This window comes from Blastomyces dermatitidis (assembly GCF_000003525.1).
Source record: "Blastomyces dermatitidis ER-3 genomic scaffold supercont1.6, whole genome shotgun sequence".
Classification (NCBI taxonomy): domain Eukaryota; kingdom Fungi; phylum Ascomycota; class Eurotiomycetes; order Onygenales; family Ajellomycetaceae; genus Blastomyces; species Blastomyces dermatitidis.
This window is the reverse complement of record NW_025544779.1, coordinates 2496438-2515796: the sequence shown is the minus strand read 5'-3', so window position 1 is coordinate 2515796 and position 19359 is coordinate 2496438. Positions and strand designations below refer to the sequence as shown.

At 38.1% G+C, this 19359-nt stretch overlaps 3 protein-coding genes across 4 annotated transcripts; 1 reads left to right on the top strand and 2 right to left on the bottom strand.

The window, feature by feature from the left end:
- Positions 1 to 9227: 9227 nt before the first annotated feature.
- BDCG_06192 (cohesin complex subunit SA-1/2) lies at positions 9228 to 13999 on the bottom strand. The gene is made up of 2 exons (XM_045421920.1): positions 13095 to 13999; positions 9228 to 13025 (listed from the first exon to the last, which is right to left on the bottom strand). Exons 1-2 carry the CDS (start codon positions 13678 to 13680, stop codon positions 9844 to 9846), a joined length of 3768 nt encoding a protein of 1255 aa, XP_045277678.1. The 5' UTR covers positions 13681 to 13999; the 3' UTR covers positions 9228 to 9843.
- Positions 14000 to 14246: 247 nt separating this feature from the next.
- BDCG_06191 lies at positions 14247 to 18387 on the top strand. Of its 2 annotated transcripts, XM_045421919.1 has the most exons (2): positions 14293 to 17508; positions 17578 to 18307. In XM_045421919.1, the coding sequence occupies exon 1, from the start codon at positions 14557 to 14559 to the stop codon at positions 15889 to 15891; it is 1335 nt and encodes a 444-aa protein (XP_045281574.1). In that variant the 5' UTR covers positions 14293 to 14556; the 3' UTR covers positions 15892 to 17508; positions 17578 to 18307. The 2 variants fall into 2 exon arrangements, with proteins under 2 accessions (XP_045277677.1, XP_045281574.1); XM_045421918.1 differs by having other exon boundaries at positions 14247 to 18387.
- Positions 14485 to 18731, bottom strand: BDCG_06190 (uncharacterized protein). Its single transcript, XM_045421917.1, has 3 exons — positions 17895 to 18731; positions 16132 to 17702; positions 14485 to 15994 (listed from the first exon to the last, which is right to left on the bottom strand). The coding sequence occupies exons 1-2, from the start codon at positions 18167 to 18169 to the stop codon at positions 16556 to 16558; spliced, it is 1422 nt and encodes a 473-aa protein (XP_045277676.1). The 5' UTR covers positions 18170 to 18731; the 3' UTR covers positions 14485 to 15994; positions 16132 to 16555.
- Positions 18732 to 19359: the final 628 nt, after the last annotated feature.

Sequence of the window (19359 nt, the reverse complement as noted above, 5' to 3'; positions counted from 1 at the left end):
TATTAATTAAATTTAAATTATTAATCAGTAGTTATACTGAGAATTATATAATAGAGATATTAATAACTATGATTAAAAATGACTATTAAGATATTAGTCTCAGTCTTCTTATAATTATAACTGATAATACTGTGAATAACTATATTATAATAAATAGCTTAAAGTAAAAATTAACTTTGTATTTTTAAAATAATAAATAAGATTATATTCTCTATATTACTTATATAATTCAACTTATAATATAAACACTGATAAAAAATCTTAATATTGAGATAAAGAATAATAAAATGACTGATTCTTAAGATAAGAATAAGATAAAAGTAATTACTTAAATAACTTTTATATTTACTTTATAAAAGATAATTTTTTTTAATAATACTTTTTAATATTATTTTTTAATAATACTTTTTAATAATACTACTGTTAATTTTGAATAGATTGACTAATAATTTAAATATCACAGATTTAAAATATTATTAATATAATTTATATCTTCTCTAAATAATAATAATAATTTCATAATATTTAATAAATAAATAAATCAGTCATATTACTGAATATGATATAGAATATTAGAATATAATAGAGTTTAATATATAAGATAACTGTTTAAACTCTTTAATTATATTAGATAATTAATCATTGAATATAATACTCTGATTAAGAAAAGATTCAGATATTAAAACTTTCTGATATAAAGTAAACTCAGTTAAAATATATGATTAATTTACTGTTTCAGTTTTATAAGATAATAAAGACAGTTTTAATCACTTATATATTAATACTGCAGTTAGTCTGATAAGTATATAACAGTTTATTTACTTATTTTAAAAAGCAGTTAAATCATTTAAAAAGAAATTCAGTCTGAAATAATACTATAGTGCAGACTATTATTACTATAAGAAATAAACTAGTATATTACTACAGTAAAACTGAATAATCTTTTATAGAGTATTATATTATAGCAGCTCTACTAAATCTCTTCTATTAAGTTAATATCTATACTTCTCAAGATTAAATAGAGAAAAAATAAGACTTATATATTAAATTAGTCTGAGACTACTATAATATTAACTATCAGAGATTTAAATAAACAGATATTAAAGATATGAAGATAGTGAAATATAATTCTCTAGTAAGTAATAATCTTTGATAACACTTTATATTATATAAAACTAATAGAACTATAATACTAACTTTAAAATAGAACTTATATATATTAATTACAACTGAAAATCAGATAAAACTATATATTTATAAAACTAAATTTAACTACTATCTTCAAGATAATTTAATAAATTTATATATTAAATTAATTCTTGAGTTATGAAAAATTATTAAGAGTATATATTTAACTATTATACTGATAATATATAATATTCTGATAATTTTATTAATAGAGATAAGAATAAAGTGAAAGTTTAACTCAAGCTGAGATATTTATCATTATTATCAGAGATAATTATAAGAAGAAATAATCAAGAAATTTATAATTATAAAATATGAAATTATCAGATAGTTTAATATCTCTGATCATAGTATATCAGAGAAGTATAGTTTTTATAAGAAAGTGAAGAATAAACTTATATAAAAATATATTTAATTATTTTATAAGTGTTATTAATAATCATTATCAAATTCTGATTATATAAGTAATCACTGAATGAACTGAATAAGACTGATTATAAGAATAAGTGCTCACAGGCGATTATTCAGATGTTTGCAGCTTGGCGTGATATGTACTGTTAACTACTAGAAGTGTTCACAGTAGAAAGATAAAATGTAGAGATTAAATGTATAATAGCATTCAAGCTGAGTTATGAATAGTATTCATGAACTCCAGTCTATATAGTTATATGTAGTCAAGGGCTGCTAGCTCTATTAATTATATGAGAGATAGAAATAGAGATAAAGAATCTGTGAGAAGTGAAATTTCTTACATATTCTTCTCTTTCTAAGACTTCATCTGTGAAGTCTTTCACTGAGTGACTTCATAGAATCAGCTCAGTACTGCAGTGATACTTACTAAAAACTCTTCACATCTATAAAAAATCTCAGTGAGGAAAAATCTCTTGTTATTATAAAGAGAAAAAAGTCTGTCACTCAGTTTCTTATTTCATAAGATTCTTTATAATCTACAGATTCTTCTCTAACTATCATGCAGATTCATCTCACATCTTTCATATAGAAGAGTTTCAGTTAACTCTCAATAATTTTCATAAGATTCTTATGTAACTATTACACAGATTCATCTTACAGATGAATCACTCTCTGTGAGATCATTCTCATTAAAGAGAAACATTTATGAGTTAATCTTTCACTCATTCTTGCAAATCATTGTTCTTTGACACTGTAGAATTGTGAGGAATTTTCCATTCTTTCATTAACTCTGTAGAATTATAGAATCAAGATATCTATGATCTGCAATCACTCTTTGTAGTTATATAGAAAGATTCAGGCCTGCAATTCACAATCACTTTTATTTACTAGAGTAATCTGACTGTTCTATGAGATCACTTACAGTGTAAGTAAATCTCTCTAAAGTAGTATAAATATCTCAAATCTGTCTGTGAATCTTATCTTCTTTTCTCTTTTTCTGTAACAGCTTCTCTTCTTATAAACTGTGAGTATTCTCATTCATCTGCAAAGTGTTTTCACTCAGATAATAGAGAGAGAGTGTTTCTGATATGTTCATATATTGATTCAAGAACTTCTCAAGAATAAAAAATTTTTCAATTTCAATATCTTTGTAAATAATGTCTGATCACTGCTGAGCTTCTTATAAGTATTTCTGCAACTTCTCTGATTACTTTTTATCAGCTGATAAAGTAGAAATATCACTGCTTATAACTGTGTCTTTATCTCTCTCAGCTCTGCCACTGCATCTGATTTTCAGATCAGTAGTCAATTCTCTGTCTTTCTCAGACCAGTTTCTGACTTTAAGCAGTGCAGTTTCTCTCTTTACTGTAAGTCTTCTTATAAGTAATTTCTTACAGACTCTAGCTGACAGTTCTTACAAAGCTCTCAGTATTGTTAGTATCTTCTACAGCTCTGTGAATCTATGATTACTTTCTTTCTGCTTACACAATTTCTGATCAGATATATGCAAATATGTCTAGATTCTCTATCAATGATTCTTACACTGCAGTGCATTTCTGCAATCTCATTGTCAATAAGAGATGAGTCTTCAGATACTCACAAAATCCAGATAATCAAGATAATATGAATATTATAAATTTGTAACAGAAGTTAATCTGAGCAGATGAGCTCTCTCTTCATATCTCAATTGTTTTCAGGCTGAATACTTCAGTATAACTGAGAGAGCAGACACAGCTTCATAAGAGATATCTGATCACACACACAGATGATCAGTCTTCAAGACTCTGTTACAACTATGTATACTCTGATATCTGACTTCTCTGAAGTCTGTGCATTTCTAGCAGTCTTCACATCAAATGCAACAATTGTCTGTATCACAGACATGATACTCTCTGCTTCTTTGAAGAAGAAAATTGATAGTTGTGAGAAGAATTAAGTGTCATGAGTGTTGAGAGTGTGAGTGTGAATTTTCTTTATTTTTTCTTTATTAATCTCTAAATTGTGTTCACAGTTCTGTTTATTTTCTGTTTTTTTTTAACTTTAATGAGAACATAATTTCTTCTTCTCTTACATACATCACAGATTGTTCATCTCAGTAGAAACTCATTATCTTATAGACTAGAGTTTGTAAATAATAGTGTTAATATCTTTATCATAATCAGATTCTTAGCAAAGATCACATTATTCTGACTTATCAGAATTCACAGTATGAAAGTCATGTCTCAGCTTCTGCAGATGTCTTATCTGCTCAGATAGTTTTCAAGTGAACTTATTTATCTTATCAGAATACTCTTATCACTGAACCTTGAATCAGAGCTTATAATCTCACTTCTCTGAGTTAATAATCTCTTTAATCTGATATTCTCTTTCACTCTCTAGTACTTCATAGATAGAGTGATGAGTCACAGAATTCTCTTCTAAGAATTTCTTATATTCACAGAGTAAAGAGATATGAAAAACATTATACATCTACAACTCAGATAACAGTTTCAATTTATAGAACTGTAAGCTAACTTTCTTTATAATCTTATAAGGTTCTGTCTGTAAGAGATTCAGTTTCTTACTGAATCTTCATATAATGATGTTTTCTAGACTCAGTCAGACTCTATTATCTTTCTTAAAACTCTTTGTAATATACTTGAAATCATAGTATCTCTTCTAATACTCTTAAGTCTTTCTCAAGAATTTATAGACTTTCTTCTGAATCTTCTGAATTCTCTCAGCCTGTTCACAGACATTATCACACTCTATAGTATACTCTTACAGGTTTATCAAGATTATTCACAGATAAGTCTTAGTAAGTATCTCAAAGAGAGTTTTATCTGTACTGATATGTTTTAAATTGTTATATATAAACTTTATAAGTAATAATCAATGCATTCAGTTATTCTGATTATAATTAACAAAGTATCACAGATACTGTTTTAATATACTTATCAGATATTCTGTCTGATCATCTGTCTATTGATGAAAAGCTGTGCTTAGATCTCATAAGATCTTCAGTATAATTATCAGATTAGATCAGAACTCTTTTACAAAGATTAATTCTCTATTTAAGATAATATTCACAGATAATTCATACAACTGAATCACATTGTGAATAAAGATATAAGTCAAATTCTTTGACTTCAAGTTCTTATGAGTGAATATAAAGTATGTTATCTTGATGAAGTGATTTACTATCATCAGCACACTGTTAAAGCAGGTATTATATATATTCTTACTTTCAGATAGATCTATCAGAGTATTCATTTCTAGCTATTCTTAAGATTTCTGTGAGATGAGTAGAGAAGTAAGTTCTTCATATAATCTGAACTGTACTACTCATGAATTCTGATAAATAGTATAAGAATTCACTATCTTCTTTACAAGTTCTCACATCTTCAGTCAGAAGTATTTTCTTATAAGCAACTTATAAGTTCTAGTATCTATAAAATGATCTACTAGAGAAGAGTTATAATATCTTTTAATAAGATCTATATATAGAAACTCATTTATAGATATATAAATTCAGCTCTCTCTTTACAAGAGACTATTTAAGTCTCTTCAATTCTTTATTTCTGCAGAATTGATCTCTGCTGTGAGTAGTTTCTGAATATACTGAGTATATTCATTCTTCAGTTGCAGTTCAGACAATCTGAATAGAAGATCTTACAAAGACTTATACTCTGTTTTCTCTTATATCAGGTCTTTCACAGCACTTCTCAAAGTCTGTAAACTCTTCAGATTATAGATATTCTCTTCAAGAATTCTCATAGAGATTTTCAGAGTGTTAACTCTCAGTGTTATAGAGAGTAATTATACAGACTTCTTCTCTTTCTCTCTTCTCTTCTCTCATAGAGAATTGAGAGACTCTTTAATTAATCTCTTCACAACACTCAGTCTGAGCATTCTGTAAAGCTTTTCTATCTTCTCTAGTCTCTCTATATTTATCACTCTGATCTTCTTAATATAGTCTGATCTGTGAGAGAGTTTATTCACTGAGTTCTTAGTTCTCTTAATATATTCTATCTTGAATCAGAACTCACTCAGTCTCTGAGCTCAGTGAATCTGCTGCTATGAGAGTTTCTTAATTAAAGTAAACTGTTATAAGCTGTCATGATCAGTTCTAACAGTAATTACTGTTACAAGGCTCTTAAAGTAGTAATATCAGTGATGAAAGAATTTCACTATTATAAGAAGCTTCTGATTATAAATATCATAGTTAATCTTCACAGATTGTATCTTTCATAAGAAAAAGATCACTGAAACTCAGTTCTCATTTAACTGTAGTTATAAGACTATTTCTGAAATTATAAAGAAGAAGATATCTGTCTTTAATCTGATTAAGAGTAAGAAATCAAAGTAGAATAGTATCACTGTATCTGTAAATATCTGTTTCAATCTTACAAAGACTCTATAAGCTTCTGAAATAAGAAAGTTCTCACAGTTCTTTCTTCTTAATAATCTTTTCATTCTCTATTCATAGAATAACTTCTTCTTATTTTCACTCTTTAGCATGTCTGTAAGAGTCAAGAAGATTCTTATAAATATAAAGATAAACTATCTATAGAAATTCACAAAGCTTAGAAAGATCTGAATCTTATAAATACTAGTTAACTTTAATTATAATAGAATAGTCTCAATCTGTAAAGATTTCATCTGAATATTATCTACTATAATTATATATTCTAGAAAATTAATCTGATGAGCACTGAAGTTATACTTTATAAGCTTAATATACAGTTCTATCTCATCTAAGATTTTTAACATACTTTGTATATACTCAGTGTGTTCTTTCTTCTTCACAGAGTATATTATCATATTATTCAGATATATTATTACAAAGACATTCAGATATATGTGAAGTGTTTTATTAATAAAAGACTGAAATACTGTGAAGATATTAGTCAGATCAAAAAACATCACTAGATATTTAAATAATCTCAGTGCAGTTCTAAAGATAGTTTTTCATTCATTCTCTAACTGTATTCACAGCTGTGTATATATATTAATCACATTTAGTTATATGAATATAATAGCTTTCATAAGACAGTTGATTACATTCTCAATCAGAGATAGAGAGTAGCAGCTCTTTATTATCTTAAAGTTCAGATTATAATAATCTACATACAATTTAAGATCTTCATTCTTCTTCTTTATAAATATCACAGAGACTCTCACAGAGAACTGTGAAGATTAAATAAAGTCATTCTTTAGATTCTTCTTTATATAGATCTGTAAGATCTCTGTCTCATAGTAAGAGAGCTTATAGATTGATTCTCAGAAGAGTTTCTATTCTTCTATCAAATCTATTATCAGATTCTTCTCACAATGAGAGAGAAGCTCAGCTGTCTTTACTGAGCTGAATATCTCTATAAGATCTCAGTATTTCTCTAATATTTAAAGCTCAGTTTTCATAACTGCAAGATTCTCAGACACTTATAAAGTTATTATATAGATAAGCTTATCTTCTTTAATTAACTCTACAGTATTAACTGATTCTATCTCTGTGAATAAGTCTGTTAACACTGATTAGAAGTATAAACCTGACTTATAGACAGCTATGTATGAATTATATCTTTAAAGTTATACAAGTCTTAAGTATATATTATCTATAATATCTGTAATAATCACAGTTTCTGTAAATCTTCTTCAGATTTCAGAGAGATCTTGCAATTCAAAGATAGCTTTTATAAGTTTCTCAGCTCTCAGATCTGAGTTCTTACACTCTGCTTATTATAAGAGCAGATTTTCAGTCTTCATCTTTCAGCTTATACACTCTGTAAGCTTTAGAAACATTACAGTGATCTGAGATTCTGAGTTTATTAATACTTTTTATACTTGCAGAGCAGTAATACTGCAGCACAGTCTTTTCTTATAAGTAAGTATTTTTATTGAGAAAGTAATAGATTCAGATGTTAGCTTCAAGATTCTTAAGAAGACTGTTACTGACTCTGTTCATAACTTCTTAAATTTCTATTTTAATTTATTTAAATAGTTTACACAGAGATATTCTGATTTAGAACAGATAAAGCAGAGTTTCTTTTTCTTAATCTCTCTATTATATACTCTGTTTATAGAAGCTTATGAAGCTCTCTCTCTCTACTTAGTAGTCAGATATAAATCTCTCTATATCTTATTATCTTTTTCTAATAAATCTGTTCTCTGTTATTCTGACTCTTATAGAATTAGTCAGTGATCTACTCTTCACAGATCTGTGATTCTCACAGTAATCTGTAAATAATGAATAAGAGTTATCAGTTTCTTCAGAATTAAGAGCTTAAAGTCTTACTCAATGAGCTTATTTTACATGTCTTTATTCAGTCTCTTTATAAATATCATTATTCAGATCTTATTTCAGAGTTCTGTTTTCACAGATCTTAATTTATATTATAATTTTATAAAGTACTGTGAGTAGTCTTTATCAGATTTCTTACCTCTTTTTCTAATATTAATAATCACAGTTCAGATATTCTCTGTTCAGTTCACAGAGTCTCTTAACTTATTCTTTAAATAGATCTTAAGAACAGATTAGTAAGATCTCTTATAATTATTCTCTAGATAGTTCAGTCAGTTCTTGACTTCAGTGTAATAGAGATCTGTTATTATATAGATAACAGCTTCTTTATCTTTCATATTACACAGCTGAGCTTGTAAGTTAATTTCAAATACAAACTTATAAAAGCTTTTATAGATTATGATTTAATAAGTGATCTTAAATAATTACAGCTTAAGAAAGTTTCTTTTCAGTTTATAAGTATCTCTGAAGATTATATCTAGAGACTCAGTTTAAGAGTATTTACAGATAGTAAGTATTTCTTATAGAAAAATAGCTTAATTCTGTAGAAGATACTCAAGAATGTTCTTCACTAAGATTAATTTATTCATAAGTTTAGAGAGTTTCTCTATTACAGATATAGAGAATAATATTCTATGAGTAATTAATAAGTTCTCTGAGACTTCTTTTATAGAAATTATTCATAATTCAGATAACTGCTTCTGAGTATCTGCAGTAGAGTTCACAGAGATTAAAGTATATAAGTTTCTAGTTCTTTCAGTCATAATAGATAATTGCTGACTGACTGAGCTTGAAATATAAGAATAAGTACTCACAGACAATTATTCAGATATTTGTAGCTTGATATGATATATACTGTTAACTACTAGAAGTGTTCACAGTAGAAAGATAAAATATAGAGATTAAATATATAATAGTATTCAAGCTGAGTTATGAATAGTATTCATGAACTCCAGTCTATATAGTTGTGTGTAGCCAAGGGCTGCTAGCTCTATTGATTACACAAGAGATAGAAATAGAGGTAAAGAATCCGTAAGGAGCGGGATTTCTTACACTGATTTTAATCTTCAGTCTCAGTCTTATTCTGATTTTAAAAGAATGATTATCTTTTATAGTTTATTCTGAGAAATTATTCTCATTTCACTATTCTTGAATTAAATCTGGTCATTTTTCATATTATTTCTCTCAGAAATGATTCATTTTCAGATTTTTTTGAGGCTTGGTTCTGATGGGACTCATGCCAAGAAATGTATGAGATCAGACCAAATGGGATCAAATGTGAAATTCATGATCCCAGCGGCCAGTCTAGATAAGATGCATGTAATATCATGTGAGATTGTGTTACAGAGCATTTTGCTCAGAAAAGTTGGTTTTTCTATAATAAACAGAGAGATTAGAGAATAGTGACAGCACTTAATAGCTATTTTAAACAGAAATTTCAACAGATTTTAATAGCTGCTACAAAAACATGATATCTATCAGTTGCCCTAGGTTCAGCGCAGAAAATGTACGAGGTTATATTCGGAGGGAGAAGACAAGTAAACTGAAAGAATGACATAGGTATTGTATTTATATGGCGAAACACAAGCTATGGACACATCATAAGAATGAAGAATTTCATGAAAACTATACGTGGGAATATAAAGAGGAAGGGGGAAAACACCACAAGATCACAAAATCAGCGACCCTCCACCGCCCGTTCAGCTGCCCCCATCCATAAAAAAGAGAAAAAAAATGGCGATACAAGACAAGAAATGGCAGGGGAGAAGGAAGTAAATTAAGTACATGCTCAAGTACAAGTTTGAATAGAAGTGAAGCCTGACTAAAGAGGAAAAATATGTCCAGGCAGGCTAGGGAAAATAAACCAGGGCGGAATTGAAGCAGAGAGAAGGGGGAAAGAAAAGCAAAAGATTCATCATATATTACGGTCGCCCAAGCTCGTGTTTTCCTACCTCTTTTAAAATTTAATCTCCCATCACATCATCGTCAATTTCGTCAGGGGGCGGAGTCAGTTCCAAATCTTCATCAGCTGTTCCCATGTGAGGGCCCTCGTCCTCCTCCTCCTCATCAACAAGCCCTCGTGCCACTAAGTCATCTTCCTCATCTTCTTCCGCCTGCGCCGCTTGCTCTTCCTCATCGTCGTCATCTTCAACCATCTCCGCAGACTTCATTTTCCCATTATTCTTCTTCGATGCAGCGCCAGAAGGTCCAGCCCCATTAACCCTAACCTTGTCCTTCGCTGACGCAACTCTCCGCCCCAGAGACTTCTCAACGTCAAGAAACGCCACAACTTCCTTGTAATTCTGTCCGAGACGGCTCTTGTTCCGTAGTAGCTTCTGTCTCAGCTTCCCACTTTGTCGCCCGGGACCATCGAGCACACCACCAACGATAGCAAGGACCATCTTGCCCGTGAGTTGGCATAATTTCTGCTCGGCTAACAACACACTCCGGACTCGATTGGCAGCCAATATCTCCCGTGTTTCCTCGTCAGCCTCGTCATCATCGTCGTCATCATCTGATGGACTACTATTGATATCTGACGGTGAGTCCATAGGCTCATCATCGTCCGCGACTTCGGCGGCCTCCAGCTTTCGTCGAGACTTTTTAGCGAATGTCCGTTCGGCCGTGTCGTGCATACGGGAAATTAGAGCTTGAGTCTCTGGACTGATTGATTGCACCAAGCTTTGGATTTGGAGAGCAACTTCATCATCTAGTGAAGGGATAGAGTTATCTGCTCCTGCTCCTGAATTACGAAGCGTCCCAAACACGGTTTGGAGGTCAAGTAGGGTTAGCGCGGTGGAGACTCTGAGCTCATCAAGGCCCGAGCGTCCTTGCATTATAGCTGTGAGGACTGCCACGAACGCATCTCGACGGGCAGCAAGCGAATCAAAAAATTCAGTATCGAAAGATGGGTCCCGTGATGATAGGGCAGTTCTTACGAACCGTACCTTCCACATAAAATAGACAAGAAGGGTTTTAAAAGTGTTGGTCGCAAGCTCCAATTCCAACCTCTCTATCTCCTCATCAGAGTCTTCTGCTCGAAGACCTCGTTTGCTTAAGTTGAGAATAATATCGACAGCGGCTTCCGTTGAGGCTTTTTGTTTCTTAGAGGAAGCACGGCACTCGGCTTCCAGGATGGAACTGCAGTCAGATACACTTGCGAGGTTCGAAATCCGCGTCACTGTATTGGACAAAGCAGTAAGAACACTAATGGAGAGAGCGGGCGATTCTTCCGTGCCTTTGGTTACGGATAGCGTACGTAAAGTTTCAATGGTGTCATCCCAGAGCTCCTGCACTTTGGATTCCATAGCTTCTCTAAGCTCGTCGGAAGTGCGTGCATGTAAAAAGGCCACTGTAGCTTCGGTAAGGACAGCCTGGTCCGAATGTGTCAAAAACTGCTTGTTGATATTGCCAATGAGGTCTGAATACGCAGCCGCATCCTTCTGAAGATCCTGGATCAAATTGAGGTCGACTAAATGCTCTAGCCGTAGAATAGCAGAAGCAGCCTCAGGTGCTGACCCAAACTTATTCAGGAGTTGGGGGATGATCTGAGATAGACTGTGGGCAATAGATTCCTGTCGATCCTCCATCCTCTCTACCAACAATTTGGTCTTTCTACCCTTCTTATCTGTATCGGATTTGCCGATGTCCATGATATGTAGTTTCACTGCGCAGCTTAAGACTTCCAGCAAGATCCCCTCCTGGCCTTCACTTAATTTGTATAGCTTCTTTACTGTAGTAGTGGAATCTTCATCGTTCGAGGTCTCTGGGATCTGAGAGTGGTCATAAAGGAGGTACCCAGCCAAATGTTCCCATTGGTGGAGCTCCCCAAAATGAGAATATATAGATTCTGTCGCGAGGACGAATCTCGAATCAACGCGGCCATTAAGACTCATTCGTGATAATGAAATATCCTGCTCAGCCGGAACGGCGGGTTCCTGGCCATCATACACCTGAAGAACGTCCGCTAAACATTTGTATTTGATCCAAGAGGGGCGAGGTGTTTCGAAATTATCCTCGTCATCGTCATCGACAAACGCTTCGTGTAGCTCTTCCTCCATACTCTCAGTAAGAGTGTCGTAGACGTCCTGGATATTCTCCACGAAGAATCTACCAGCGGCTTTGCGCACGCGTGGCTCGCTATCGAAAACAAGTCGCCCAACGCCGTCGATATCATCCGGTTCAAGCAATCCAGCCTCCCGAATCAAATCCAACAACTCCACAACAGCACAGCGGACGCTGGGTTCGGCATCTCTAGTGGCCATCTCCACGATCCGCGGGCGGAATCGCTCCGTGAAAGCGCGGAGCCCGGCAATGTTATCCTTGTTCTGGTAGAGTCGATGGAGCTGGTTCACCACAACAGATCTCGTATGGGCAACTGTATCCGAAAGGACCCAACCCAAATATCGCAAATATTGGCCGTCGAAAAACATTTGTCTATATGTATTAACCCACCCTCCAAGTGCGTTGACGCACTCTGCTCGAATTTTTGGATCGACATCTCTGTAGCGATGAACGAAAACAGTATCAAAGCAGTCACCAAGCCAGCTGTCAATAACTTGCAGTTTTTTCTCCCCTTCTTGGACCTTGGATTGCATCGCATCAGCTCTGCCTTTATTCACTGACTTCTTCTTCTTCTCTGTATCCAATTGCTTTCGAGTATTCGACACGGTTAAGGATACTTCTCTAGCAACATTGCACAACGTCGTCACGATGGCTAGCGAAATTATCGTAGCGGTATGTCTGAAAGGTCGAATAGGGGCGGACGACATTGACGTTACCCAAACTTGGATGTTTTCAACAAGGGCAGAATCAGTGTATAGGACTGATGAGCTATGGATGGTTTGGATGAGAGAACTGAAAAAGCTGGTTAAGATGTATTGGAAGGACTTGAATTTTTTGATTTTCGAAATAAGGGGGTATTCGGTGATGCTCTGCGCTTGGTATTCTTCTTGGAGGTCATTTAAACGGTTCGCAACATTGTCAACGTCTTCAATATCGTGGTCGTCCACCTTCAAGTCCGTTCCAGTACACCTCAAGATAAAATTAACCAGATCGGTCATCCCCTTGATATTGTGCTGCTCGTACTTTGTAAGCCACTCTGCAGCGACAGCATCGGTAGTGTGACCTCGGGCAAAAACCTCAGCTAAAACAAAGAGCGTGTTAGTAAAAATTTTAAGGAATCGATCGAGCAATAGGGTTGAGCTATCCCTACCATAGAGGCCATCCTCATCCGCAAAATCACTCTGCCTTGCCCGCGGCTTTTTGGACCTAGATACCAGCTGAGCCCCATTGACAGCAGGGCGAATAGTAAGTTCAGTCGTGAGGCCATTGGTAATTCTTGGTTTCTTCGCCTTCCGCTTAGCGCCGGGCTTCTTGGATTGCTTGGGTCCTTTGGATGCATTATTCTTCTTCTTAGCAGCTGCCTTCTTTCGTGCCGCCTTCCTCCGTTCCTTAAGTTCTTCCTCATCAGGCGCATCATCCTCACTTTCGTCCTGGTCGTCTTCGTCTTCCTCTTCTTTTCCATCCTCAGCCCCACTCTCTTCCGCATCGGACGCGTCGTTATCATCCTCGTCCTCATCCCCGTCTTCCTGCTGAGCAGTACGCTTCCGCTTGGTTGTTCTACCGGCCTGCGACGGGCGACTCGAGCTGTAAGCAGCAAATGAAAAAGGTTCCGGTTTCCGTTTCACCCGCCCAGACCTCCTCCTACTACTCGCATTTGGGGGTGGTGAGTTGGCGCTCTCACTGGGCTCCGTAAGCGGACTCGAGTCACGCTCATCACCCTGAGCGGACACCTCCATTTTTTTATTCTATGCGACGGTAGAATGGCTTGTCTCTAGTCCAGAAATCAGTGGGGCTGATTGTTGTATTGCGCGTGGACTTTTTTGTTTCCGAGGATCAGGCCAGGACGCGACTTTGGGCAGAATCGAAGTGCGGCGAGCGGTAACGCGTTGGGTGGGGGTAGGGTCAACAGTGGGCGAGGAATAAGTCGTTATTCGTGGATAGGAGACACGACATTGATGGTAGACAGCGGTCCAAGTTGGGAAGATATCAAACCGAGCGTTGCGGGTCAATGTGAGGATTCAACTGTTCGCTTTTCTAACAAACGCGACGACAGAGGATTGGCTGCTGCGACATTTCCCCTTTGGGACAGCCAGTACGGATGGCATGGCGCTAGTGTACGGTATAGTATTTGTATCAAAATAATTTACCTAGGTTACAAGATTGCAACATTTGCACAGCCCAGCAGTGCGGTACCCTAGGCCAACTTGGAGGAACAAAGGTCCCAGCAGCGTCATACTTACGTCGTAAAACCAGAACACGGCTATTTTGGCGGTGTAATCAGCCCGTTTCGATGACCTAGGTTATATTCTGTACCTGTAACATTTTCTGCCAACTTCCAACATTCGGCCTCGACGACGAAGGCTAAAAAGCGGATTGACACCGGCGGCTCCAACAGCTTTCTCAATATTGGATTATTGATGAATGGCGATGGATCCCTTCTTTGATGTGCTCCACGATGAAAAGTCAAACGCGGTTACCGCCACATCGTCGCCTCCCTTGGGCTCTGTGTGTAGGATATAAATCGACTGAGGAATACTAAATAGTTTCAATATCTCGCTCTCAGATTAATTTAATCTTTTCCTATATATCCGATTGATAAACTAAGAACAAAGATGTACAAGACATTCACTACCCTTCCAGCGAAGGAAACCATACGTTCACCAAATGTTCCAAAGACCCCCTTCGCTTCCCCCTTCGCAACAAACCACGCCGCTCCAGGCAAAGGGGAGGTTGTCCTCTCTGTACTCCCGCCTTGTGTTACAACCATCTCGCAGCTGTCTTATCAATACCCTCTAAAGATTCTTAACCGGACTCCCGCAACACCCCTCAATTCCAAATATCCGGAATGTGCATCCATCCCCGTCCATCTCTACCTGCTCACTTATGGCGGTGGGTTGCTTCCCGGTGACCACATCGATGTCTCGATCACCCTGCTACCGCGCACGAGATTGGTGATGACAACCCCGCAAGGAAGCACGAAGATATATAAGACAGAACGGACGAGGGCGTCGGACGGAGGCGGCCAGCCCGTCATCCAAAACCTCAGCGGCAACCAACAGTGGCATGCAGATGGCGATGCCAGAGGCGTTAATATTGAATATTTAGAGCGCGATAGAGACTCTTCACGATCCAAAAGTAGTCAGATACTGGATGTGAAACTGAGCAACCAGACCGGTCTCTGCTATATCCCTGACCCGTCACAGCCGTTCCAAGATAGCCAGTATGAGCAGCTACTGCGCTTCACGCTTCTACAGGACAAGCCTTCGGGGGACTCGAATGCCGAAAACAACTACGGACCAAGTCTTTGTGTCCTCGACTGGGTCAGCCAAGGCCGGTCAGCGCGTGGTGAAGACTGGAACTTCAACTCCTGGAAGGGGCGGAGCGAAGTCTGGTCCGAGGACCCGTCCACGGGCGAACGCAAACTGCTCCTCCGCGACACCGTCGTCCTGGAAGACGAAACAAGATACGTAGAGGATGAAGAGGGGAATTTAGTACCTCTTCCCAACCTGGATTCTCATCCAATACCACCACCGCAACCATCATCCGCATCCCAACTCCAACCACCCTACGACACCTCCCTCACCCCTTCACCCCTCTCTATCCAAGCACGCACACGCCCGCACGGGATCGTGGGAACCCTAATCCTCCACGGACCCCTCTTCGATTCCCTCGCCTCCTTCATGATGAAAGAATTCTCCTCATTACCACGTATTGGCGGGCGAAATTGGGCTGCATCGAATGCTGCTACTACTACGTCTACCGTCAGCGGCACAGCCTCCGAGCCGCCCCCCGTAACATGGACGGCGTCGCGCGTGCGATCAAATTTCGTTCTTGTGAAGTTTGGAGCGAAGGATTTTGAGAGCGCGAAAGAGTGGTTGGGGGAGTTGGTGAGGAGGGAAGGGAGCCTGGTGGGGGAGTTTGGGACGGAGGCAGTGGGTTGTTTGTAATTTTTTTTTTTTTTTCGTCGAATGTTTCGACCATGCAAAAAGTGGCTATGCGGAGAATTATCCATCGCCTTCGTTTCTTCGTCTGTATATATTTCAAGCAGGCCTTGTTGCATAAACAGGATTAGCCAAAACCAGCGCGAGACGCAAGAAAATTAACACGTGGGCAACTATTTGCTCACATGTTCTATAGAACAATTCGGGTCATAACCAAAGACCAAAGCCCCCCTAGGTTGCACTTACAGTCGAAATGGGAAAACTCTATGCAAGTTAAGCGGTCATATATCCAATGTAGAGTTCATGAGGCCACCATCCCATGAAGCGCCAAACATGAGAGAACATAAAATCTAATCCAAGGTTGCATACCACTAGTATATAAGTACTAGGTAGGGGGAACAAAATGAAGAGACCGATATCTCGCAGACCCACATTCCGGATATCAAAATCATAATGAACGAACCCAAACGCCCTCAACCCAGTTAATCAAAATCCAAAAAAGGAAAACAGAAGGAGCAGAAAATCCCCTATGTAGTACAAGTATAGCCAAGAGTTCGTCTATCCAGATCTAATAAGAGCGCGCACAAAATGCTCACAAGCATCCAAGAAAGAGAGGATTAAGGAACCAACGCAACCAAAACCAAACCCCCAACTATTTATTTGACATTCGTCATTGCAACAACGTACTCTCGCCCCAATCCATTTTCGCCGCGCTTCTCAAATCGTCGACGTTCAAAATATCCACGCCTTCCCTAATCAGCACAGTCCAGAGGTAATTCCGCAAGCTACGCGGCCAACTAGGAGTGGACCAGTAGCGCACTTTAAGACCACGTTGGTGTGCACCGCGCACCTGGGCTCTGAGCAGGTCTAGCTGGCTGTGGCTGAGGCGAAAACTCCAGGGGAATCCGATAGACTTTCTGAATGAGACGGAAGCATAGTAGCTGTTCTTGGGATTGTAGACATATGGGTTGGATCCTTCTTCGTTTCTGTGGACTCTAGTGGGAGAGGCGTCTACGGGTCGGGGCTCATATCGTTTTGGAGTTTTATTCTGTTGATTGCGGCGGGACCTAACGATATCCAACTCGTCGACTTCGAGCTCCTCATCGTCGAGAATGCCTAGGTTTGAGGATTGTTGCGCACTTCCTATGATCGCATCCTTCGCCAGCTTATCGAGTGGGGCGTCGAAAAAGACATCTCTATATGTATCATTGGCGGTAATGTTTTCAAAATGCGCTTTTCCTGTCGCAACTACTGTTACTGGGCCTTCGGTCACACTTGTTCCATTGAAATAAGTAAGATACCCCCGATCACGCAGTGGGGACAGTTGAGAAAGGAGATATGGCCAAGCATCGGCTCCTTTGTTCTTGAAATCGATGAGCAGGACGAGGGTCTGCGAGGGCTTTGTATCAAAAACACCATTTGGTGGTTTATTGGGATTCGGATGGAAATGGGCAATAGGGTTCTGCTTTTCTAAGATCTCAACAAGGGGGTCGATATACATCTTCGTCAAAGTCTTATCCGGAGCGAGAGACCCTGTGGTATGGCCCACGAAGAGATCGCCATCGAAGAGCCAGATGTCTGCCTCTACACTGATGCAGCCGGCCTCAAGGGCAGAAAACAATGGTACGGGCCGCCAATAGTCGTTGTGAGAATGGCAGGGGATAGGAATAACACCATCCGTGGTATCATTAGGCGCATGAGAAAGATACTCGCCTGGCTGGCCGGGTCGACCTGAGCGAGCAATAGCCCTCTCGATATCACTGGGGAAGAAGGATACGAAGGCCCCCAGGGTCAGAGCGACAAATTGGACCAGTCCTCTATTGTTGGTGCCAGTGTCAGCCATATTCAGTGCCTTTGTCCACTTTCGCCAGCGTCTGGTTCTCAACAGACGCATCAAGCGGGGTTCGTAACAGATAGGGAAAGAATAAATGTTTCTAGAGTGACCAAGGGATTAAATGATAGGGGAGATGTATGTATTTCACTAAACAAGCGGGAGGGGAAACACCAACAGCACAGTCAAACAGCCCACGATGCAATACAGCAGCAGGCGCCCCGTCCTCCGCCGCCCTTTCCTCGGCGATTTGGCGGATTTGCTACAACAAGCAAGGCAGGAAGCGTGCAGAGAACGGTTTCGCTTGTTCATTGAAGGCTTGTGTAGTTGCGGTGATGCATAGCCATCATCATCATCGTCGTCGTCGACGTCTTTATATTCATCTTCATCGTCACGATCATGGTACAGCTCCGAGCCTCTTTCCACCAGCTCGAGAGGCACGACGGCTTCCATCTTCCCGCCCGCCCTCCCGCCGTAGGAGGTCAAGCTCGAGTCGACAGTGGATGAAAGTGTAACAGTAGCCAGTAGTAGTGTCTAGGGTGATGATAATAGACAGTGGTAACGGCAGGATAATGGCATCAATAATCTCCACAGACTAGCGGCGAGAAAATAGATGCTAGGTCTCCTTTTCTATAATATATAAAACTCTCCAACAAATATAAAATATAGCCCTTGAACTCCGATATATCCCCCTCGAATCCCATAAACTTTCGGATTCTGATGAACTATCGTCCGACTCATTCTTTCACTGCCCAACTCAACTGCTGAGACACCTCGTTGCGCGACCACTAGCCCACTACAATTATTGCTATATTAAGAAAACTCAATTCTTGTTACATATATGGAATGGTTCAGCCCCTTAACTACCAGTATAGTCTGGGTAGCGATCAAGCTCTCTTGCCCCAGTGTTTTCTGCATATTACTATTTTAAAACTTTTCCTATGTACTAATAATACTGAGAGCTGCAGAATTCCTTCCTTGTTACGGCAGCTTATATAACTATGGCCTATAAATTAATCTCTCTATATATTATAGAAAAACCAACTTTTCCGAGTAAAATGCCCTGTAACGTGACCTCACATGATATCACGTGCACCTCATCAAATCCATCCATCACTAGGTCTTACGACCCCTACCACCCCTACCACCTCTATCACCTCTACCACTTCTACCACCTCTACCACCACCACTGCCTCTACCACCTCGCAGCACTCTCTATCACTTTCACTCTCTATCTCTACTCTCATCTTACCATTCTACCCCTCTCTTACCATCACTATCACCTCTCCCATTTCTACCACCTCTATCACCTCTCTCTATCACCTTTTCCACTCTCTAGCCTCTCTATCATCATCATTATCTCTACTACTCTACAGTCTCTTCTATCACTTTCACTATCTCTACTTCTCTCTTACTATCTCTATCACATTTTAATCTCTGTGTTTATAGTATATACTGCTAAATACTCTGTGATAAAATCTCATGTGATGTCATGTGCATCGCTTTTGAATTCGTAAATAAGATTGAATAGCTGACTCTGCAGTCTGTACAGCTCTGATTAATCTGATAATGATGATAGAGATGATACGGAGGGAAGAGAGGAGAGAAGAGTAGAGATGATGGTATGGTCGAGAGATAGAGAG